At 47.8% G+C, this 19937-nt stretch overlaps 9 protein-coding genes across 9 annotated transcripts; 5 read left to right on the top strand and 4 right to left on the bottom strand. All coding sequences in view use genetic code 12, as the record gives it.

The window, feature by feature from the left end:
* Nucleotides 1-1371: 1371 nt before the first annotated feature.
* Nucleotides 1372-2139, top strand: LODBEIA_P52370 (uncharacterized protein; the record flags this gene model as incomplete). The annotated part of the gene is made up of 1 exon (XM_066975547.1): nt 1372-2139. One exon carries the CDS (start codon nt 1372-1374, stop codon nt 2137-2139), a length of 768 nt encoding a protein of 255 aa, XP_066832175.1.
* A 251-nt stretch (nt 2140-2390) lies between these two features.
* On the bottom strand, nt 2391-4031 carry LODBEIA_P52360 (uncharacterized protein; the record flags this gene model as incomplete). The annotated part of the gene is made up of 1 exon (XM_066975546.1): nt 2391-4031. The coding sequence occupies one exon, from the start codon at nt 4029-4031 to the stop codon at nt 2391-2393; it is 1641 nt and encodes a 546-aa protein (XP_066832174.1).
* Nucleotides 4032-6067: 2036 nt separating this feature from the next.
* Nucleotides 6068-8707, top strand: LODBEIA_P52350 (uncharacterized protein; the record flags this gene model as incomplete). Its single annotated transcript, XM_066975545.1, has 1 exon — nt 6068-8707. One exon carries the CDS (start codon nt 6068-6070, stop codon nt 8705-8707), a length of 2640 nt encoding a protein of 879 aa, XP_066832173.1.
* Nucleotides 8708-8790: 83 nt separating this feature from the next.
* Nucleotides 8791-9795, bottom strand: LODBEIA_P52340 (uncharacterized protein; the record flags this gene model as incomplete). The annotated part of the gene is made up of 1 exon (XM_066975544.1): nt 8791-9795. The coding sequence occupies one exon, from the start codon at nt 9793-9795 to the stop codon at nt 8791-8793; it is 1005 nt and encodes a 334-aa protein (XP_066832172.1).
* A 93-nt stretch (nt 9796-9888) lies between these two features.
* On the top strand, nt 9889-10830 carry LODBEIA_P52330 (uncharacterized protein; the record flags this gene model as incomplete). Its single annotated transcript, XM_066975543.1, has 1 exon — nt 9889-10830. The coding sequence occupies one exon, from the start codon at nt 9889-9891 to the stop codon at nt 10828-10830; it is 942 nt and encodes a 313-aa protein (XP_066832171.1).
* A 76-nt stretch (nt 10831-10906) lies between these two features.
* LODBEIA_P52320 (uncharacterized protein) lies at nt 10907-11854 on the bottom strand (the record flags this gene model as incomplete). Its single annotated transcript, XM_066975542.1, has 1 exon — nt 10907-11854. The coding sequence occupies one exon, from the start codon at nt 11852-11854 to the stop codon at nt 10907-10909; it is 948 nt and encodes a 315-aa protein (XP_066832170.1).
* Nucleotides 11855-12288: 434 nt separating this feature from the next.
* Nucleotides 12289-12723, top strand: LODBEIA_P52310 (uncharacterized protein; the record flags this gene model as incomplete). The annotated part of the gene is made up of 1 exon (XM_066975541.1): nt 12289-12723. The coding sequence occupies one exon, from the start codon at nt 12289-12291 to the stop codon at nt 12721-12723; it is 435 nt and encodes a 144-aa protein (XP_066832169.1).
* A 596-nt stretch (nt 12724-13319) lies between these two features.
* LODBEIA_P52300 (uncharacterized protein) lies at nt 13320-16265 on the top strand (the record flags this gene model as incomplete). Its single annotated transcript, XM_066975540.1, has 1 exon — nt 13320-16265. The coding sequence occupies one exon, from the start codon at nt 13320-13322 to the stop codon at nt 16263-16265; it is 2946 nt and encodes a 981-aa protein (XP_066832168.1).
* A 157-nt stretch (nt 16266-16422) lies between these two features.
* On the bottom strand, nt 16423-19323 carry LODBEIA_P52290 (uncharacterized protein; the record flags this gene model as incomplete). Its single annotated transcript, XM_066975538.1, has 1 exon — nt 16423-19323. One exon carries the CDS (start codon nt 19321-19323, stop codon nt 16423-16425), a length of 2901 nt encoding a protein of 966 aa, XP_066832167.1.
* Nucleotides 19324-19937: the final 614 nt, after the last annotated feature.

The raw sequence follows: 19937 nt of genomic DNA, 5'->3' as shown, positions 1-19937 counted from the left end.
CTTGAAATTGAAAGGAAAAACCTGGGGGATGGGGGCCGGGGGGGAGGATGAGCCGATGGATCGGGGATATGTGAAAGTATGAGATGAAGCGATAATACAAAGGCCGTATTTACGACCAGCAGGAAAGACGAGACGAAATGGTCCTTTGAACCACACGCCACGGGAGGGTCATCACACATCATTTATTGCACTAGTAGCCTCTGCATATGGCGGCGGGGGCCCGCAATTCAAGACAAGTGCGTCAATCTCGGCTGCGACAACCCTTTCCGATACTACCGTCAAAAGGCATTGACACTGGTTCAGATCTAAGCTCAGATCGGTGAAGATCTGGGTGGAATTTGTTGTTTCTGTATGGGTTGATTGAACCTGGGAGACAAATGACTACTGAGGAAAAAAAAAAAATCTGGGGATCACTTACGGTCGGCTACTGCCTTCGTCTTCTCGTCACTTTGCAATTCACTTGGAATACGACGTGTTTCACTAAATGGAGCAGCATAGCACAAGTCATTCAACTCTGAACCAATCTCTGTTTAGACCACAGCGGCTAAGGGGGTGGGGGTGGCGCTTGTCCACCCGGTACGAAACGACGGAGAAAATCGCCAGTCTGTTGGCTGCAACCACTTTCAAAAATAACAAGCAGTCTCAAATTCAGTGGGTGCAAAACAGCATTAACATTACCTAGAAAAAGGCTTCTTCAAGTAACTTGTGGCATTTTGCCATGCACTTGTAAACTAGTCGTTTGTCCCATCGCTTTTGAATCTCACACCATATAGACTGACTGTTCAATAGTTGAGGGGTAGAATATTGACGCCCCCCACACTCTCATAAAGGGTATCACGTGCCCGATACTCAAGATAATATTGAATCTCTAGATCTCCGATCAAGCTCGAAGCAGTACTAAACGATGCACCAGCTCGCATGAGGTGTGCAAGGCAAGGTCTTTGACGATAGAGTTGTTACTATACTGTGGCAGGAGATTAGTGGACTTCCCGCGAGCCAGAGAGCCCCAAACTCCCTGATTCGAGTCGACATAAGTGAGCATAATTTTCTGTTGGAAGGAAGGGAAGCGGAATGCACTTTTGGATTTAGCAACAGAATGCAACTGTTACGTACATGGACAACCCTTTGATAATGAAGCATGTCAACGATTTTCTTATTGACCAGAGTTTTGAATGGGGCTGACTTACATAAATCTACATAATTGTACATTCCCCCCCCCCCCCCCATTATAGCCCAAGGTTTGAAGTGTCGCACGTGCCGCCGTGTCGTGAAACAAATAAATGAGACATGCCACCACCATCTATTTCAGACACCAGCCACCCCTCCACCCTCTTGGAACAACGGGGAACCTCTTCATATCACGATGTTCACATGATCTACGAGCTTCTAGTGCTAGCAATCGCGGCATCCTACGTCCTAGCAATCTACGCCTTGCAGCCCGCAGAGATAACCCACAAAGACCGAAACGACCCCAAGGTGATCACCCACAGATTCAAACGCGTCGGGTCGCTCTGTCTCGTTCTCCTCCTAGTGACCCCATTCTGCGTCAAGGGCACATTCCCAGGAAATGTGCGGCTGATTGGGTTGATCCCCGGTTTCACCGACACTTTTGACTTTGCAGTTGACGCGTGGAACTTGTGGAATGCAGTCTCGTTCATTTGCATCGTTTTCTCCTCGGCGATTTTCCAGTGGCTAGAAGGCGATGATCCGTGTGGCGACCACTCGCAATTTGTCCGCGACTATCTCTTTGCTCCAATCACGGAGGAGTTGCTTTACCGGGGGTTGATTTTGCTAGTTGTCCGCCGAGAGTGCCCTGCGTTTTTGCCATTCACGCCGTTTTTGTTTGCGTTTGCTCATCTTCATCATGGATGGCGGATGCATGTCGCCGGGGTGCCGATCTTGCTGATTTTGGCGACAACGGGATTCCAGTTTGCTTACACGTCGTTGTTTGGGTACTTGGCCAACTCGATTTATCTAAAGAGTTGCAATTTGTGGAGTGCTATCATCGTGCATCTGGGGTGCAATTTCTTTGGATTTCCTTCTTTTGCCATTGAATCGAACCATTTGTGGACTAAAGTGGTCTATTACGGGTTGCTTGTCATTGGTTTTGCCCGGCTATACAGAGAATGCGTGGCCTGAGGGAAAACGCAACAGATGCCAGCCACAGTGGGTGGTATTATAAAGAAAGAGAGAGAAAGAGAAAGAGGGACAGAGTGCCATTACCATTGCATCCCATTCCGCTTCGATCGGCTCCTTTCACAAGCAATCTTCACTTCTAATCAATAGATTTCATTTGATAAATAGATACGCAAGTAAAGTAAAAAAAAAGTTGGTGTCATCAATCGGTGGTAATACACGTGTGGAACTCATGGTGGATCTAGTCGCCAATATCACGATAATGCATCAGTAACTTTGTGAATCAAGTCCTGCAACTCTTTCACGTCAATCGCTTGGAACTTCTTGCCCAAAGCTGACTGAATCAACTCGTTATCGGAATCAACGTCAGAATCAGTCAATTCATCATCATCATCGTCATCGTCGTCATCATCATCATCATTCTCGCCTTCAAGTTTAGTCCCTCGGTTGATTTTCAATTCAAACTCGAAATCTTCCGCTTCTCCTTCCCCTTCTTCTGCTTCAGCGTCCACCGCGTCCTCTCTAAAAGTGTCTAGACTCTCCATCTTCAGAAACACATCTATCGACTCCTGCATGCTCGTGTCCTGGGGCAGTTCCTCCAAGATCATGTTCATGTCCGTTACGGCGACTCTTTGTTGAAGCGCGGCCGTGGAGGTAGCCCCAGCGGCGAGAGTTGCATCTGGCATCAAGCGGATTGTGCTTGTGATTTTATTATTGGGGAGCTCTGAGTTCTGGTCCATTAGCATAACGATCCATTTCTCCGTCACTGATCCAATATCCGATCGAAGTGCAACGTAGTGGTTGGGCCCGTTGTGAGACTTGGCAACAACGTGCAAGACTTGGCCCCGCGTCGAAGTTTCTGCGTTGCTCATATCGACAAAAACTGGCGCTGAGGACGGATTCCAAAGGACCATACTCTTTTCAAACAAGTAGGTGTACTTTGTGGAAAACAGCACGCTGTCTTCGCCCACGGCTGCTTGAAGTTGGTCTGCTGCTCGAAGTTTGCCTAGCTGGGACATTTTGGATAACTTGAATTGGGGACATTGATGCAACATAAACTCAATCAATTTGTCGACGATGCTTTCAGCATCGAGATTGTCCACCAACCCGTCGTTGACGTTGAATGATTCAGAGAACGTGGTTGAAATGGTGCCGATTGGCGACGGGGTTCGTGTTCGTTGTGGTTCCATGCTTCCGCTTCCTCTCCTTCCACGCGGGATGACGTGCTGCGAGAGCGGGTCGTTCAAGGTTGTCCTCAACGCTCGAAAGTTGATGCTTTGAGAGCTCTGCAAAGTATGCAGGAGTCTCTTGCTATCCTGACCACCTGGACCCGTGAAGGAACTCAAAGATGGACAGGAAAAAGAAGAAGAAGGGTGGCCCCTTTGGACTTGTTCCACCACCCGCTCAACCCGTTCTGGCTGTTTCAACGCCGGTTGAGCTGGAGCCGCCCTCTTTGGAGTAAGCGAGGGGTCATGCCTTCGCAGGAAAGGGTGAAGCTTCTTGGTCAAGACTTCGACTTTGTTTTGGCCGCCGCAGCTGGCGCCATGGCAGTTTTGCGAAAACACTGTTTTCTCCGCCGACTTTAGGGGCCTGGTTTGCTCAAGATCGAAAATTTCCTTGTGGAAGACGGTTTTGAAGCACTCGAAATGCACAGCGTCTCCACAGCATAGGGTAAGAATACGCTCACTCTGCAACACCGACAGCAACAATTCAGCGCAAATAAAACATACATTTCGAAGCTTTGTGGGCGTGGGCAATGACGGGATTGAGGCGTCTCGTATCTCAAGCGGCGCCAAATCGTGCTTGGTTTTCTTGTTGCGTACCTGGGGCGCGTTGTTGTTCAATATACTCGCAAACGAATTATTCAATCCATCTATGGTATGGGACTTGACCATTCCGGACTTGATGAACCCCCGTTGTGCATCTTGAGGTTGCGTTACTGGGTTGTTGGTCTGCTCAGCCCAGTAATTTGCTTTTCTGAGAAGAACAGAGTGAGCTGAACGCGGAGATGCCGTGGTTGACAACTTTTCAACCCCTTGGTCCGGGGGAGTTTTTAGTCCGCTTGCCAGCACCCCGGTGTAAGGACTTGACGGTTCCCTCTGAATCGGCTTATCCACCTTTGAGTTGCTCATTTTGCTGTTCAAGCTCGTTGCTGTCTTTAATATATGGAGCCAGCTCTTTTTTGCGGAGTTTGGATGTGCCAGATCTGTCGAGTTTGTAGGAGGAGTTGTAAATCCTGTCGATGTCAATTGCATTGGATCTGGTGAAGTTGGAGATGCAAGGTTGCTCGATAATGATCTCGAAGACACACTTCTACTGCTGGATTTCGATCCTGGGGTTTTGAAATCCCAATCCCTGCCCATATTCATATTTGGGTTTCTAAAAGAAAAAACCTTTCTTTAAGCTTTAAGTTGATGAGCTGCAGCTGTCGAAAAAGCTTTCGATAAAGTAAAAAACACAACGATAAAACGATAAAACGATGAAAAGGGGGAGAGGGGTATCTTCTCTTTTGATCAATTTAAGTTCCAGTATGGCCCCAAAAAAAAAAAAATTAGTGATATTAAGCAAACTTTCACAACCAAGGGGCTGTGGCGTGTGGGTGATGGGACAGGGACAGGAACAGGGATATGGACAAGGGCGGACTTGGTCGGCGTTTGCTTTTCGGTACAAGTAGATGGCTTTGAGTAAAGATGGACTGTAAAGACTTAATCTTTTCAAATGAAGCTAATATCGTCATCCTTGCAATCTCTCCCTCCCTCTCTCTCTCTCTCTCTTTTTCATTCTTCATTTCTTTCAGTCATTGTCAGGAAAAGTCTAACGTTCCTCTAAAGTTTCAAGTTGGTGTTTCAGATTTTTGAAAAATGCAAAAAGATCAAACTTGTCTGTTGTTTCAGAATTTGCGTTTGTGTCATCTTGCACGTCTGGCACCCCTCCAACTGACCAACTCGCAAAACTCGTTCCTCTTCGTCTCTGTTGTCTTCTTGACCATTCACAAGAGGATACACCAGGTGGCGGCTCTGCCAAGTTGGAGACTTTAAGCACACCTTCTCCTTTATGGCAAAACAACTTTTTTTTTTTTTCAGAGTTCCAAAAGCTAGTTTAACAAGCTAATTTTACATCATGTCCAAGATCAAGGTCGCCTGTGACTTTCTGTACATGCTCTCTTCATATCGATTTCAACTCCAGAGAATCAAGAAAGATAGCCAAGAGAAGAAAAAGAGCCGGAGACAGGTTGTTGCTGAACGCAAGCAAAAACACGGCGCTCGTGATGTTGACACACGAGAGGCAATACGACTGGTTTTGGCCATCCCGGTGTCTCGAACGTGCGGCCATCCTCTTGCGACAAAAATGTATTCTTCCACAAACTAAAAGCTCTACATCACATTTGATATCGTTATCATTTAGGAGATAACGACTGTGCCAAACAAAAAAGAGCTGTAAGATTGCATTGAATACTTCCTTGTCTTTAACCAGTTGCAAAAAAAAACCGCTCAAAGCCGCTTAAGAATGGGTGCCATAGCGTAATTTATCTTCTCGAAAAGCTGCAAACTTCGGAGCTTCCACTAGTGCCTGTCAATGGAGATACATGCATACACTTTCTGGCTATAACAAAAGGTCTTCCTCAGCTTAGCAGAATGAATAAAAGAGCGTGTTTTGAACCGGTACCAGCTTTTCAAAAAGCCTGCCTATGGAACAAAAAAGTATGGCGCTTGCCAGTGTCGCAAATATTTTCCACGACACTGGCCTCCAGAAACGACACTATCAACAAAAGAGAGGAATCGGTCCAGGGTGCCTTTTCCGCAGGTATCTAGAAGGAAGGGATTATACAACCACAACATATTCACGTTGCACATCTACAACAACAGCATTTATACAGTTTGGCTTGTTAGACAGGACAGAGTCGCCGTTGGAGAAGATATCAGCTGGTTCAATGTCGACGCAGGTACTACCTAAGAAGAGATCCATCAGGAATAATGGTAAAAAGAGATTGGATCCACTAAACAACAACCACAATGTGAACTTCAATGAACCTTCCAAGTCGAGTCGGTATACCCCGACGGCCAATCATCACCGTACGCCGCGACTGCCGTCGCATCCGGACGGAGCCAATGCGCCAGCCACAAATCATCTTCATCATCAGTCTCCGCCTAATTCCAATATTTCCCTTGGCAACGCGTCGGGTGGGCATGGCAGAAGGGTGATTCTGAGCCGAATATTGCTGCAGTCCTCGCGGCATGTCAGCAGATCTTTGGCGGCTAATGAACACGGCGATCCCAATGAGTCGTTCGAAGACCCCAGCATCGGGTTCAACGAAAACAAGCACCAAATCCTTTCCAATTTCGAAGAGTGGATCAAAATGGCCACCGACAACAAAATCACCAGCAAAAACTCGTGGCAGTTTGCCTTGATTGATTATTTCCACGACTTGAACGTGATCAAAGATGGCGATAACATCAATTTCCAAAAAGCATCGGCGACGTTGGACGGGTGTGTGAAGATCTACTCGAGCAGAATAGATTCCGCTGCAACCGAAACGGGGCAGCTATTGAGCGGTTTGGCGTCGAAGACAATGACTCAAAGAGAAGGTGGCAATCGAAACCGCGGCGACCACCTCCACGGTAACAGTGGCGACGGCAGCGGCGTTGACAACGACAATGACAACGCCAACTACGATGATGATGATGATGATGGTGGTGGTGAAGATGGAGATGGAGAGGGAAACAGCGCTGAAAATGGCGATAACCAGCCGGGAGATGTGGAAGACGGGTCTAGAAAGAAACGGAAAACGAATAAAGTTGTCCAGTCTACTCTTGTCGAGTTTGATAGCATCCGGATAAAAAATCTAGATGAAGAGTTGGCTATCGACGTGTTGTTTAAAAAGGCCTTGGCTGAATTTGATGAAGGAGGAGCCAGGAGCTTGCTACTAAATACATTGGGCATTGACTCGAATGGAAGAGTCGTGTTCGACGCTACTTCCAGCCAAACTAAAAGAGGTGAACTCGATGAGGGGATCTTGTCCTTGTCGCAACCTATGGATGACCAGGGTGGTGACGACGTTGACATTGACAACGATGATCTGTGCCTTGAGAGCTTGCTGAAGTTTGTTGACTTGGAAATCGGTGCTGATAGTGATGGCGGTGATGAAGGCGATAATTTCGAATCAAAAAGCGTATGTCCTTCCATTCACGAGTTTCATTCGGCTCTTGAAGACGTGAACAAGGCCAAAAGTATTCTCAATGATTTCAACAACAAGATGGCAACCGAACCGGAAATATACACTGAAACCGTACCTGCCATGACAGACGATCACGACAATGGCAACTACAATGACAACGACAACGACAACGACAACGACAACGACAACGACAATGACAATGACAATGATTTTGACATGAACCTAGATAACGCCGATGGCGGAGATGCTCACAATGAGCCACTTGCTCAAGTTGGCGACGTTGTCATACAGAAGCTCTTTGATGATCACAACAGCTCGGAAAACGAACACAAGACCCCCGTGGCGATCTTGGATGAAGAGTTGATGAACTACTTTGACGAGAAAATGAAGCTCAACTGGACTGGTCCTGAGGACTGGAAGCTTTCAGCATTCAAGAAAGCCAACAACATAGACCAAATGGAAAAAGCGAAGCCGAAAAAGACCGAACCTGGCAAGAAGAAAAAACAAGTATCGACAATCGATTTCTTTGAGTTGGAAAATGAGGACGAAGATGTCTTGTTCAAGCCGCACCGAGAAAAGAACTTTATCAATCTAAAGACGGCCAATGCCTTTGATACAACCGACAAGAACATTTTGCAAGAATTGAAGGAGAAAAACTGCTTGCCCAACGATATACAGTTCAACTCATTGAGGCTAATAAGTTTGATACAAAAGCCACATGTGCGGATATCTGTGTATCCTGCCAGGAGTGAAAAAAATAACCCATCTGAACCTGGAGAACGGTTGACCGATTCGACTTTTTTCGCTGAGCAGTACCGTGAGCGTGATTTGCAGTTGCAGAACGAGACGGGATTGGAAACCAGACTAGAGACTTCGTTGCACCAAGCCGACTATGAGGACATAGACAACGAATATAATGCAGTTGATTTCAATGATGCATTGGAAAATGGAAACGAGCAGTCTCGTCCACTCAACGCAATCAATGACGACCATTTTTCAGCCCAAGAGGCTCAACCACCGCTTATACAAAACTTGGCCACCAGGCGCAAACCGGACTACTTGACATTCTCGCGTGTTGCCAAAAGAGTTGACATCAAGCTCCTCAAGAATAATCTTTGGAAAGCGATCCAAGATGAAAAGGCAGCCGAGGTTGATGCCGATGCCGAGAGCAAAGACGATGCCGATGGCAAAGACGAGGACAAACAAAACTCTGTTGTGAGGCGAATCAAGTTCAGCCAAGTGGTCAAGGGAATCAAGGCAATGTACAGGCCCGAGCAGTTTCAAGAGCTTTCGACGAGTTTCTGTTTCATCTGTGTGCTTCATTTGGCCAATGAACATGGATTGACCATTGAGAGCAACGAAGAGAATGATAATTTGGAAATTATCGGATTTTGATCAAATAATAGAGAAAAAAAAAAGGCTTTTGGTGTAATTAGAGTTAACTAAGCTGTATAAATAGATTCTTGTCATTATAGTGATCACCTGCGCTTCTTCTTATTGTTAAACCTCTTGCCTTGGTTATTAATCCGGTCGATATCACTCTGCGAAATAACCAACCCGTTCCTCGTCGACTTACCAACCCCGTTGATCTTCAATCCCCTCTGCCTCATCTTTGTCACCTTGTCGCTCTTCAACCCATTCCCCAATCGGTCCAGCTGGGAAGTGACGCGTTTGCCCTTATTCAAATCGCGCACTTCGCCCTTCTTCAACTTGGACAACACAATCCCGGCGTCCTTTGCCTCTTTTTCATACGCGGCGATCCTGGCGTCGCGCTTAGCTATCATTCCCTTGCGCATATTCATAGGCATCTTCTCTAGTTTCTTCTCGTGTCTTCTGTTTGTGTGAGTGAGTTCCTGGATCCGCGACAGAAGGATGCGTTTTCTTGATTTGCCCGTTGGATCATCGTAGTCCATCGTTTGTAAAGTGAGGTCTGCGCCGCTGAATGTTGGGTTGACTTCGTTGGCGGATGCGAGAATGTGCGATTCCTTGAGGAGTCGTTGCAACTTGAGGTCATTTTCGAGGTTTTCCGAGTCCTCCACGGTGTCGGATGGCTTGGTTGATCTGCGTGAGGTTTGGGTGAGCGAGCGCTGGCGTGCTGATTCTAGCTCCGATAGCGTTGCCGCCTTGCCTGATTTGAGGAGTTTGCGTTCTTGCTTTGATGATGGGGCTGGTGGAGGTGGCGGGGTGTTGGAGTTGAGTTTCACTACTTTGGGAACAAGCTGTACTGGTTCTTCCTCTGAGTCTGAGTCTGAGCCTGAGTCCAGATCTGCGCTTGCGTCCGTATCGAATCCGGCAAAGTCATCCTCGTCTGAGTCCTCCGTGCCTGATTGATCCTCATCTCGCGATGCCCGAGAAGTACTTTTCTTCGTGTGTTTCGAGTCTAACTTGTCTTCATACCCTAGTTCCTCAACGGTTCCAAACTGGGCTTCAAAGTTGCGTCTTTGAATCTCCAACGCGTCAAGATAAGTCGAGTCCTTCCCCATGTATGTATCTATGTGTTTGCTTGGTTTCGTCGGTGGTGAAGATTTCAATGAAATTTGCACCCAGTCTCAAAAAGAAAAAATGAATCCACACAAATGAGACATCTACACAACTATACACCTCCACACAATTCTTGCCGTGATAACCCAATGACGAAATTCAGAGGATGCATAGACATCCACTCAGGACAAGTGAAGCAGATAGTAGGGGGAACGTTAAAAGAAGACGACAACCAGGCTGACACACCAACTACAGCAGAAGCACCAGCACACTCGGTATCGTCATCATCGACTCGTGAAAATTTCGTGCTGACGAAACCGTCCTCATTCTACGCCCAGCTCTATCGCGATCATAACGTGGAAGGATGCCACGTCATCAAACTCGGCCTGAACCCCGCTAACGACGAAGCGGCGCAATTGGCATGCAGAACATGGCCCGCGGGGTTTCAAGTTGGCGGGGGGATCAATATGAGCAACGCGCAAAACTGGCTCGATGCCGGTGCGTCGCATGTCATATTAACGAGCTGGCTATTCAAGGAGAACGAAACTACAAAGAAGATGGAGTTGGATTTCGCGAGGTTATCGCAATTGAGTCAAAAAGTAGGCAGGCTGCACTTGGTGGTGGACTTGAGCTGCCGTACCGTTCTCGGAGCAGATGGCAGCAGCAGCGGCACCAAGTCGTGGTTTGTCGCCATGAACAAGTGGCAGACCATCACGGCGGAAAAGTTGAGCAAAGAGTTTTTGCTCAAAGTGAGCGAATACTGCGATGAGATTTTGATTCATGCTGCCGATGTAGAGGGGTTGTGCCAGGGCATTGACCAAGAATTGGTGGGGAACTTGGGTGCTTGGTGTCCGCCCGGGTTCGAGAACAAGATAGTCTACGCAGGCGGAGCCAAGGCCGTTTCCGACTTGGATCTCGTCAAGCAGCTAAGCCATGGCCGTGTTGACTTGACGTTTGGAAGCGCGTTGGACATATTTGGTGGCACACTCGTCAAGTTTGATGACTTGATAAAATGGAACAAAAAGCAAACTAGCTAGCTAAGTTTTTCGACTTTTTTTTTTGGGTTTTTTTTTTATAATACATGTATATATTCTACAAATTTTTTGGCGTCCTCTAGTTCCAAGCCGTTCCTTCGTAGTTATCGGCTCCGTAAGTATCAGCACCTCCATAGGCATTGTTTCCGTAGCCCATGTCAGCTCCAGGAGTTTGTCCACCATAATCTGTTGCCTTGTAGGTTGTAAAGCCGCCCGATTGCGCATTACTTCTCTCGACTGCGTCCTTGTTGAGCTCGATCGATATACCTGCCAATTTCTTTTGCAATGTGTCGATTGCTTCCAAGACCACATCTTTCGGCGTCAAGTTGCCCACCGTCTCCACGTCAAAGTAGAATCTCGAAGGGACCGCATTGTAGTTGAACCTGGCTTCTGGGTCAGGGGGTTCTTCCGCCAGGCAGTTTTTCGACTTGGGCCATTCTTCGTTGGCATCGACTTCATACCAGTAGTCTGTGTGCTTCAACTTGTTCCAAGGGTCGTATTCAAAGCCCACTGCGGCACACGGAGACCACTTGGCATGCTCCTTGGCGATCCCCTTCTTCGCTATGCACGTCAATCTCAACTCCTGGTGCCTCCTCAATTTGCAGATTATGGGACCTTTCCCCTGCGGATCTCTGATTACCGGTTTCCCCAAAGCTTGGCTATCGTTGATCTTGTACAAGTCCGACGCGTAAACCGTCATAGTTGGTTCCGAGTCGCACTTTGCCGTTAGTTCGAGCGTCACCGAGCACCTGACGCAGTAATTATCACAAGCACAATCTCTTGAATAGGCCAAATCCTCAACTCCCAGACTATCTAGCGCAATGAGTCCTAGCCGGTGCGAAAGAAACTCGTCTGCCAAGACAGACGTGTTAACGTCAATCTCCACAAGATCTATCGCCAACGTCGGCACTTCTGCCAACATGGTTCTCCTTAACGAGTTTGCCATCGCCAAGTCGACATTGTGCAAAACGAAATCGACGCGGTCCTTTTCGATCTCACGAATAACGACGGAAGGTTGCTCTGCCATCCTGCGTCCTGTATCACGTGTCCCGTGTTCCTTTCCGTGTTCTATTGGCGACGTTTATGCCTTGCTATTGGGAAAGAGAGATGGTGATGGTGTTCGTGGTGCTGTTGGCAAATGATGATGGTCGATGTCCCAAACAAATAGTAGCCGTATTCTCTCGACATGAAAAAATGCGACACGACACATTAGTCACGTGACTCAAAAAAGTCACGTGATGTCACGTGACTTGATATCAAATGGAGAGGACAAGGGAAAGGAAGGAGGGAGAGAAAGCAGGACGGGATTCAAGCCGTTGCAAGAGGGAACAGATTCCTATCCCAACACTGTTGCCTTTGTCCGTTTGTTCAAGGAATAGCAGCTAATCGGAAGCAAGCAGTTGACTTACAACCACTATTTTTTTTTTCCTTTCGTTCTTCACTTCTTGTCCCCCTCACAGAATGCCATCGATCAATCTCCCCGATCTCAGATTTGAGCAAACGTTCTGGCGGCAACTCAACAGCTACGCCGGTCACCAGTCGAACGGCCATCTGCTGCCACTCAGCTATAGCTACCCGCACGGTAAAGTGCAAGGTCTAACCGACGCAGAGTTGGATCGGTTAAATCAGGACATGGATAAAAAGGAAGGGCAAGAGTTGAGTAGTGTTGTTCCCCAGCCATTGAGCCCGATTACGCCGGGAATTGTGGTGTATGCTATACTCAAAGACGTGATCCTCATGCCGTTTTTGCAAGGTTTGTTTTTGACGGGATTCTTGATCTCGATACGGCCGGTGTTGAATACGGTGGTCAAAAACGGCCAACAAGCCGGAATCTGGGTCTCGAATCTACTTGGTCTCAACAGTTTGAAAGCAGGCGCCAGACGCCGTGCGTTTTGAGAATAAGAAAGCGGGCCATAGATATATATCTATATGTATTTGTTTGTTTCACGTGTTTCATGTCCTTCAAAAAGGAGAAAAATAAAAAAAACAAGATAAACAATTGCACACCACTTGCCGACGTGGGTGCTCCTATAGTCGATTGAGTCGACCTAGCAGTGTCATATGACACTATTGTTGGTCTTGAAGTAGGTTTTGTTATTGCTGCTGATAGTCGTAGTATTGGTGGTAGGACATGCCAAAAGACGGGGTCGTGTCTCTTGCGACAGAAAGCAACCAATATCTCGGAAATTTCACCATCCAATTCTTTCGAGAGAAGGAGGGATACAACCAAAGACAATAGGACAATAAGAGCAGCAGCCTACGGAAGGAGAGCCGTTTCCCAGTTCAATCCACATATCCTGGTTTTGGCTAGACATTTGATAGATATTTTTATAAAGCTCGATTCTTCAGCATCTGTTCCTTTTTTTTTTTTGTTCATTTTTTGCTTTTTTACTTGAATTTTTGGTGGTCAAGGTTTTATTTTACCAAGCTCGAGACACTAGATCTGCTTTTTCTTTTTTTGAAGGTGTTTTTTGAAACTCACTCAATTGCAGATGTTCACCAGGAAACAGAGGAGTCAGCACAGCACGGCCTACACCGGAGTTGGCCATAGTTCCACCAATAACCACCAGCCCAATTCAGGAGCGTTGGCGGCGGCTTTAACCATTGGGAACACGTTGAAGCAGCAAAATGCTGCTCGAGGCGTGCCAGCTCGTTCTCCTCGACTGGGTGGTGGTGGTGGTGCAAACATAGCCACGCCACTGTCGAATTCGAGAAATGGAAGTCTCTTGAAACGTGGTAGCAGAGCCAATATGGACCAGTCGTATACTACTCCTGCTGCCGCCAACTTGTCAAGCAGAAGATACTCAAATGGGTCGAACGCCACCGACCGCAGCACACTCGAGGGCTCGTCGTACAACCCCGTGGTTTACGACGTGGACGACACGTTGAATGACTCGTTCTTGGACGAGATCACTGAAGAGTCGACTCGGGTCTACCTTGACAACAAGGCCAACATGCGGGATCTAAAGCTTCCTACTGTGGGCGAATCGCGAAATACCAAAGCAGGCCGTGCCACTTCTTCTTCTTCTTCTCCGTCGTCGTTGTCGGCGCAGCCCGTTAGAATGGTGAAGAAATACATACCGAGCTCAACCGGTATCAAGGTGATTGAGGTTCCAGAGACAACCATTCAGAAAGAAATGGCCAGATCCAATTCCATGAGAATGAATCCATACAGAACGAGCTCTCTCCGGTTATCCTCCTCCACTAAACCCCCTTCACGGTCAGGCTCAATGACAAGCATCGCAAAACGGGCCTCGACTGCAACTCCGCAGGCGAACGTGAAGCCAAAGCCGAAACAACAAGCCACCGCTTCGAGAGCCATCCCCGACTTGAGCGAGAATGTAAAGTTGGAAGAGTCTCTCGGTAAGCAATCGGACCACGATGCTCAGGAGGTGAAATTGAAGGCCTTGGAAGCACAAATAAAGAGAGAAAAAGAGTTGGCTAAGGAGTTGGAACTCAAAAAGCTCGAGTACGAGCGATTAAGCAAGTTGAGACACGAAAATGAGCAAGCATTAAAGAGTCTAGAAAATGGAGCAGAGCTACATATTCCTGATAAGGCTAGATCATCAACAAACAATGCAAAAAACAACTCGCACGATAGAGCAGAGGCTCTACAGGACATAGCCAAGCATAACCGCATTGAAGTAGCGGCACCTAGTGAGACAAAGGATGAGGATCCGACTGCAGTCGAGTCAGACACATCAGAATACGAGGTCCTTGAACCCGTGCACTTGCAATCGACCGAGAATGGCACCGGTGTTGGTGCTGAAGCAAATGTGCCCAAGGTTGGCAAGGGCGAGGATTGGAAGGAGGAGATACAAGTCATGATATCGTTGCACTCAAACTTGGATGAACCCGAGACGATTCAAAAGCCGCAGTTAAAAACTTTAGAGAGTACTAAGGACTTGGAAGAAGATGAGTTTTTAGAGGCTGAGCTCAGCGAGGATGCAGTTGGTGGATTAAGCTCTCATTCGAACCAGGTGCACCGAGAACACTCGGTTCCGGGAACCGCCGACTCTTCCCTTTCCAGTGCAAGAGATGCAGAGCCAAGACGAGAGCTGGACGAAGAAATCAAAGCTGGAGATAGTGTTATTACAGTCCCTGTCTCCATATCCGTATCCAAACCTGAACCTGAATCTGAAACTGAACCTGAACCTGAACCTGAACCTGAACCTGAATCATTTGAGCCGCCTTCGAGACCCGTGATTGTATCGCATCCAAGTGACCTGAGCTCAAAATCGGCATTGGCAAAGCCACTCAAACCGGCCATGAAGTCAGCCATGAAGTCCACATCGTCTTTCTCCCAACTACCGCAACCAACCACCCCTTCAAAGCAACAACAGCAACAACAACAACACCAGGCTGCTAAAAGCAATGCGGCCCAGCAAGCGTATCTTTCACTAACCACGGCTGAAAACACCAGATTGAACTCCAAGTCATCCAATCTATCAAACTCAAGCTCTCAAGTTTTTAACAATAGAAGTCCAACTAACCAAACGAGAGTACTCAATAGTGGTTACCGCGACGATTACACCAACTTGGGTGGCGTGGAAGGCGGAGCCTATCCTCAATACTCCAACAACAATTCTGCATTACTGAGACCTCAGCAAAAGAGACTTTCACAACAAACATTGCGCAGTAGCGGTGCTCAACCTCAACAGCAGGGTCAGCATAGATATGAAAACCGCGAGGCTGGCATGAGCGGGAGAATAATGCGTCATAGCGCCCACGTGCAGCCTATGAAGCCCCACCCTGCGCTTCAGCCAAACTACGTGTCCCCTTCAAAGATCAAGGCCCAGGAGTTGTACGCTAAAGCTCAAGCGCGCCCCTACTCGAACTTTGCGCCGTTGAAGAAGCAATCATCGTTTTATAGAAGTGAGAACGGGAACGGAAACGGAAACGGAAACGGTGCGGCCGGCCCAGCTGGTGCAGCTGGTTTGGCAGGTGAACAGGCTTTGGGAGCAGGAGGAGCCAATCAGGTACCACATCGCACGACGTTGCGTTCCCCTGCTCCTCCAACGGCGATCCCAAATAATGTATCAAAACCACTATTTGCAAACTCGGATGCGACGAACCACCACTACCATCACCATAACAACCACCAGGGGCAAAGTCAAGTTGGCGCTCCTTCCAGCGGCGGGGGATTCAGATCAAGATTGCAGGACTCAGATGATGATTTACCCAAGCTTGGATTAGGCAGAAACTTCAGGTCAAGGTTCAACGACTCGGACGACGACTTGCCCAACTTGTCGGGCTCCTCCGTTGGCACTTCGGTGTACAACCAGCCATCCGTATCGGCACCCACGCACATCTCCAGTCGACCACCGACGCTGGCCCCTGCGTCGCAGCCCATGGGGGAGATCAAGAGTATTTCCCACACGCATCCAAAGGAAAAGAAGAAGTTTGGCAAATTGAGAAAGCTTTTCGGCCTGAAGTGATTAATTTGCAAAGAAAAGAAAAGGAAAAAAAAAATTTTAAATGTAATCTATAGATGATGATTAGCAGCACTCCGATATATTTTTAGAAGATTAAAACATATATATATATAGTTTAATTTATTCTTGCATAATTTTTTTTTTCGTTTTTTTTTTTGGTTCAAAAGTCTATCAAGTTGAGATTTGGGTCGTTTTCCTTTTGCTTTTCATCATTGACTTGATGGTTAGTTGTGTCAATTGTGCGTTTGAGGTTGTTGTTGTTGTTGTTGTTGTTGTTGTTGTTGTTTTTTCTACTGACGGGGTCACTCAAGGAACTGGTCTCTGTAGCCAAGATCAAGTCCTTATCCTTTTCGTCGATGGAAATAGTGCCAAAGTCGTCATCGCGCTCCTCTTCCTCTGCTTCGTGGATGGTCTTGCCCGATTTTGCCGACGACGCGCTCGAGGCTATGCTTGCCGCCTGTCCGCTGTTGCTAACTTGAGAAGCGCGCGAGTCCATTCTCAGACGCACTTTCGAGGCAACCTTCATTCCGTCGGTGAGCAAGCCATCAAACATGTCGCGCAAGTTGCGGATCGGGTTCAAGTCCGTGTCCACGGCTTTCTCCAAGTGGATCGAGTCGCGGAGCGTGGTGCTGAACAATAGCTCGTATGTTTCATCGGCGAGGATCACCATTCGGAACGTGGGCACGTTCAAATACACCGGGTGGGTGGGGTCCAACGCGGCATTGTGTCTGAATTTGGGGCTGATTTGTAACTCTGCAATGAGGGGCTCGTCTTCATCGGGCTGGGCGTATTCAAACGCGCGCTTGATGAAAGTGCTGGCGGCGTGCAAATATCTCTCAATCTGTTTCCCCGTGACTTCTTCTTGTGTAGCCTCGTCTACAGTGACTGTTTCCTGGGCCCTCTCCTCCTCGGGTAACTTCTGCTGCTCCGCAAGCACTTGCTTCTGGAGTTCAACCTTGGATATGCGATCGAGCAATAGTCCTTGTTTCCACGGGTCGGTGATGTACAAGAGGTCTTCGGAGACCTCTAAAATGCGATTGTTGTGAATCTTGCCCAGATGATCGTCATCGTAAAGGGCGAAAAAACTGGACATTGAGCTCATCAAGTCTGGATCCACCAATCCGTTCAAGCCAACGACCAAGTCGGGGAAAGATAACGTGTTGTGCTTTCCCGAGTCCCAGCACCGGAAAAGTCGATTCAAAAACGGACTACCTGCTGCATTTGCATGTTCTTCGAGCGGCGCAACCCACTCGCAAATCTCAGACATAAACTTGTGGAACGATTTGTAATCGATGGTGCTTGAACCAGAGCCCTTGGTGATGTTGGATTGTTCCACGAGCGAGTAGAATCTGTCGTATAGAATATTCAAGCCATTCAGGGAAATGTTGGGTGTCTTGGGCAAGTTCCTAATCTCGGTGCGCTTCACAAAGGTAGAGATGTTTTGGTAAATCGACTCGCGGTGCTTGCCGCGGTGCACATTGATCATATCTTCATCCACCATTGAAAACTCCTTGAACGCGATCAGGAGCAACTCTTGAAATTTGATGATGTTTCGATATTTCAATTGCGGAGACGTTGGGTGTGCCGATGAGTCCAACGTGTTGAAGTAGTTCTTGATGAGGGATATGAAGGAGCCGTCGTCTTCTGTTTGCAAAAGCTCCTCGCCGTTGATTTTGAAAATCGCGAGAGCCACTTGGAACAACGTCTTTGGGCCCTGCATGAAGAATATGTCCAATATCCGGAACGCGAAAACGAGGGGCATTGACGACAAGTAAAGCGACAAGAACCAGGGCAAGGTGACCACGGAAACCTGGATGTCGTTTTTCGTAATGTGTTCCCAAAGCAACGGCATGGTTGCTTGCACCAACGACTCAAATGCCCTTTGGTCCAACAAAGTGCCGTACATGGTTTTCGAGTAGTAACCGGGCACGGCCCTGTCGCACAACACGTTGAGGGACCAAAATGCTTGCTCTTCAGACATGTAAATCAATAACGCGGCAACCACGATGTTCATGGCTTGGCAGTATCCCAACTCGGGGTTCTTCCACGAGTATGCAGTCAACACCCGTCTCAAACGCCCGATACCTTCTTCCGATTGGTATGCCGCGTATTCTGGTAGCGATCGGTTCAAGTCCTTTTCAATCTCCTCGATTGCAAACGACCCCTTGTCCTTGTTATCCTCGAGCAATCGCTGGTATTCGCCTTCATTCTGCAATCTTAGATAGATGGACCCACTGCACAATTCCCATATCTCGCCCCGCAAACGATTGGGCAAGCCGACCCTGATTAATTTGTAGAACATCTGGGTCTTTATTAGCGACAAGTTGCGCCCATCTTCCATAAATAGGTCAAACCATAGTTTGAGCTTGGTCTTGTCTCGTGACTCCTTGGGGTTTCCCGGGAATTTGAAAACCAAGCCCAAGCCTCCGCGCGGCACGTGCTCGACGTTTAAATTCGAGATGTTGTTCTTGGCCAACAAGTACTCCGAGTAGCACGTTTGGACAAAGGCATCGAGTTTCTTGATCTGGGGCTGGTTTTTTTTCAACACCGTGGACAAGCTCTGGGCAAACCGTTCCGTATCCGAGCGAAGGCTCGCTTCAAAGGCAAAGCGAATCATTAGTTTGCTCGTGGTGGTTATTAGCAAGATTAACCGGTTCTCGTACACCGACGGTTCTCGCTCGACTTTCTTCACCGTGGACAAATGTAGTGTGAATGAGCAGTCGCGGAAATCCTCGCCATCTTCAAAGAGAAGAAACTGCTGGGTCAAGTACAAGTTTCCCAGGTACCGGCTCTCGTTGAATATTGTTCTCTTGGCGGGGTTGGCATAACCGTTTTGCTTTGAGTGTTGCGACTTGCCCTGTCCCTGGCCTTGGTTCGTATATGCCGAAGAGTAGGCAATGGTGACGGCAGCTTTCAGAAGAACCCGTTGTTCATCGGGTATGTTGAATCTTTGGCAGAACAATTGCTCCCTGGACAAACTCTCTGCGCCAACTTTCTTGTCCAAAACAACTTGATTGAAGGTGCTTATCGCCTTGTCTCTGAGAGCTTCGAAGAATGCCATAATGGAGAATTGTTATATTATGTGGGCTAAAAGAACCAGCACGATTATGGGGCCTTTTTTGGGTTTTTTTGGAGGTTATTGCTTAATCTATCTAGGGGTTTCTGCAGGTGTATCTTGTGCCATCTACTTCTCTGAAACGGAGGCTCTCTGCAGGAAAAAGCGGGGCCTATAACAAGCTGCAGCTCCACAGGTTGAATGCCTCGCGAAATAGCTTCAAAAGGTGAGTAGGCTGGGGTTTGAATGTGGGTGTCAAAGCGTGGAATGGGTACCTTCTAGATGGAGGTTTGGAGGAAGGGGAGTGGTGGATATTAGTTTGGGTGCTTTTTCTGGGGGGGCCTGTATACAACCAAACCCACCTCCAACCTCTCCCAGGGACAAGAAGTAGCGGGAAAGAAGGAGATTCCAAACCACCATTCTTCCAACTAGAGCTGCGACTATTGGCTGTAGTTTCGTATCTCAGTCGAGCTGCGAGTACTCTAGGGTTTGGATGTGGCTAGGTTCGAAAGTGAATAGTCTCCATTGCACTGGCATCGGCTCCCGCTTCTCGGAATTAACCGCTAGCTAGGGATGGATCCAAGAGGCATGACTTCCACGTGGAAGCTTCGGGCTCTGCT

The sequence above is a fragment of the Lodderomyces beijingensis genome (assembly GCF_963989305.1).
Source record: "Lodderomyces beijingensis strain CBS 14171 genome assembly, chromosome: 6".
Taxonomy (NCBI): Eukaryota; Fungi; Ascomycota; class Pichiomycetes; order Serinales; family Debaryomycetaceae; genus Lodderomyces; species Lodderomyces beijingensis.
This window is presented reverse-complemented; position numbering and strand designations above follow the sequence as displayed.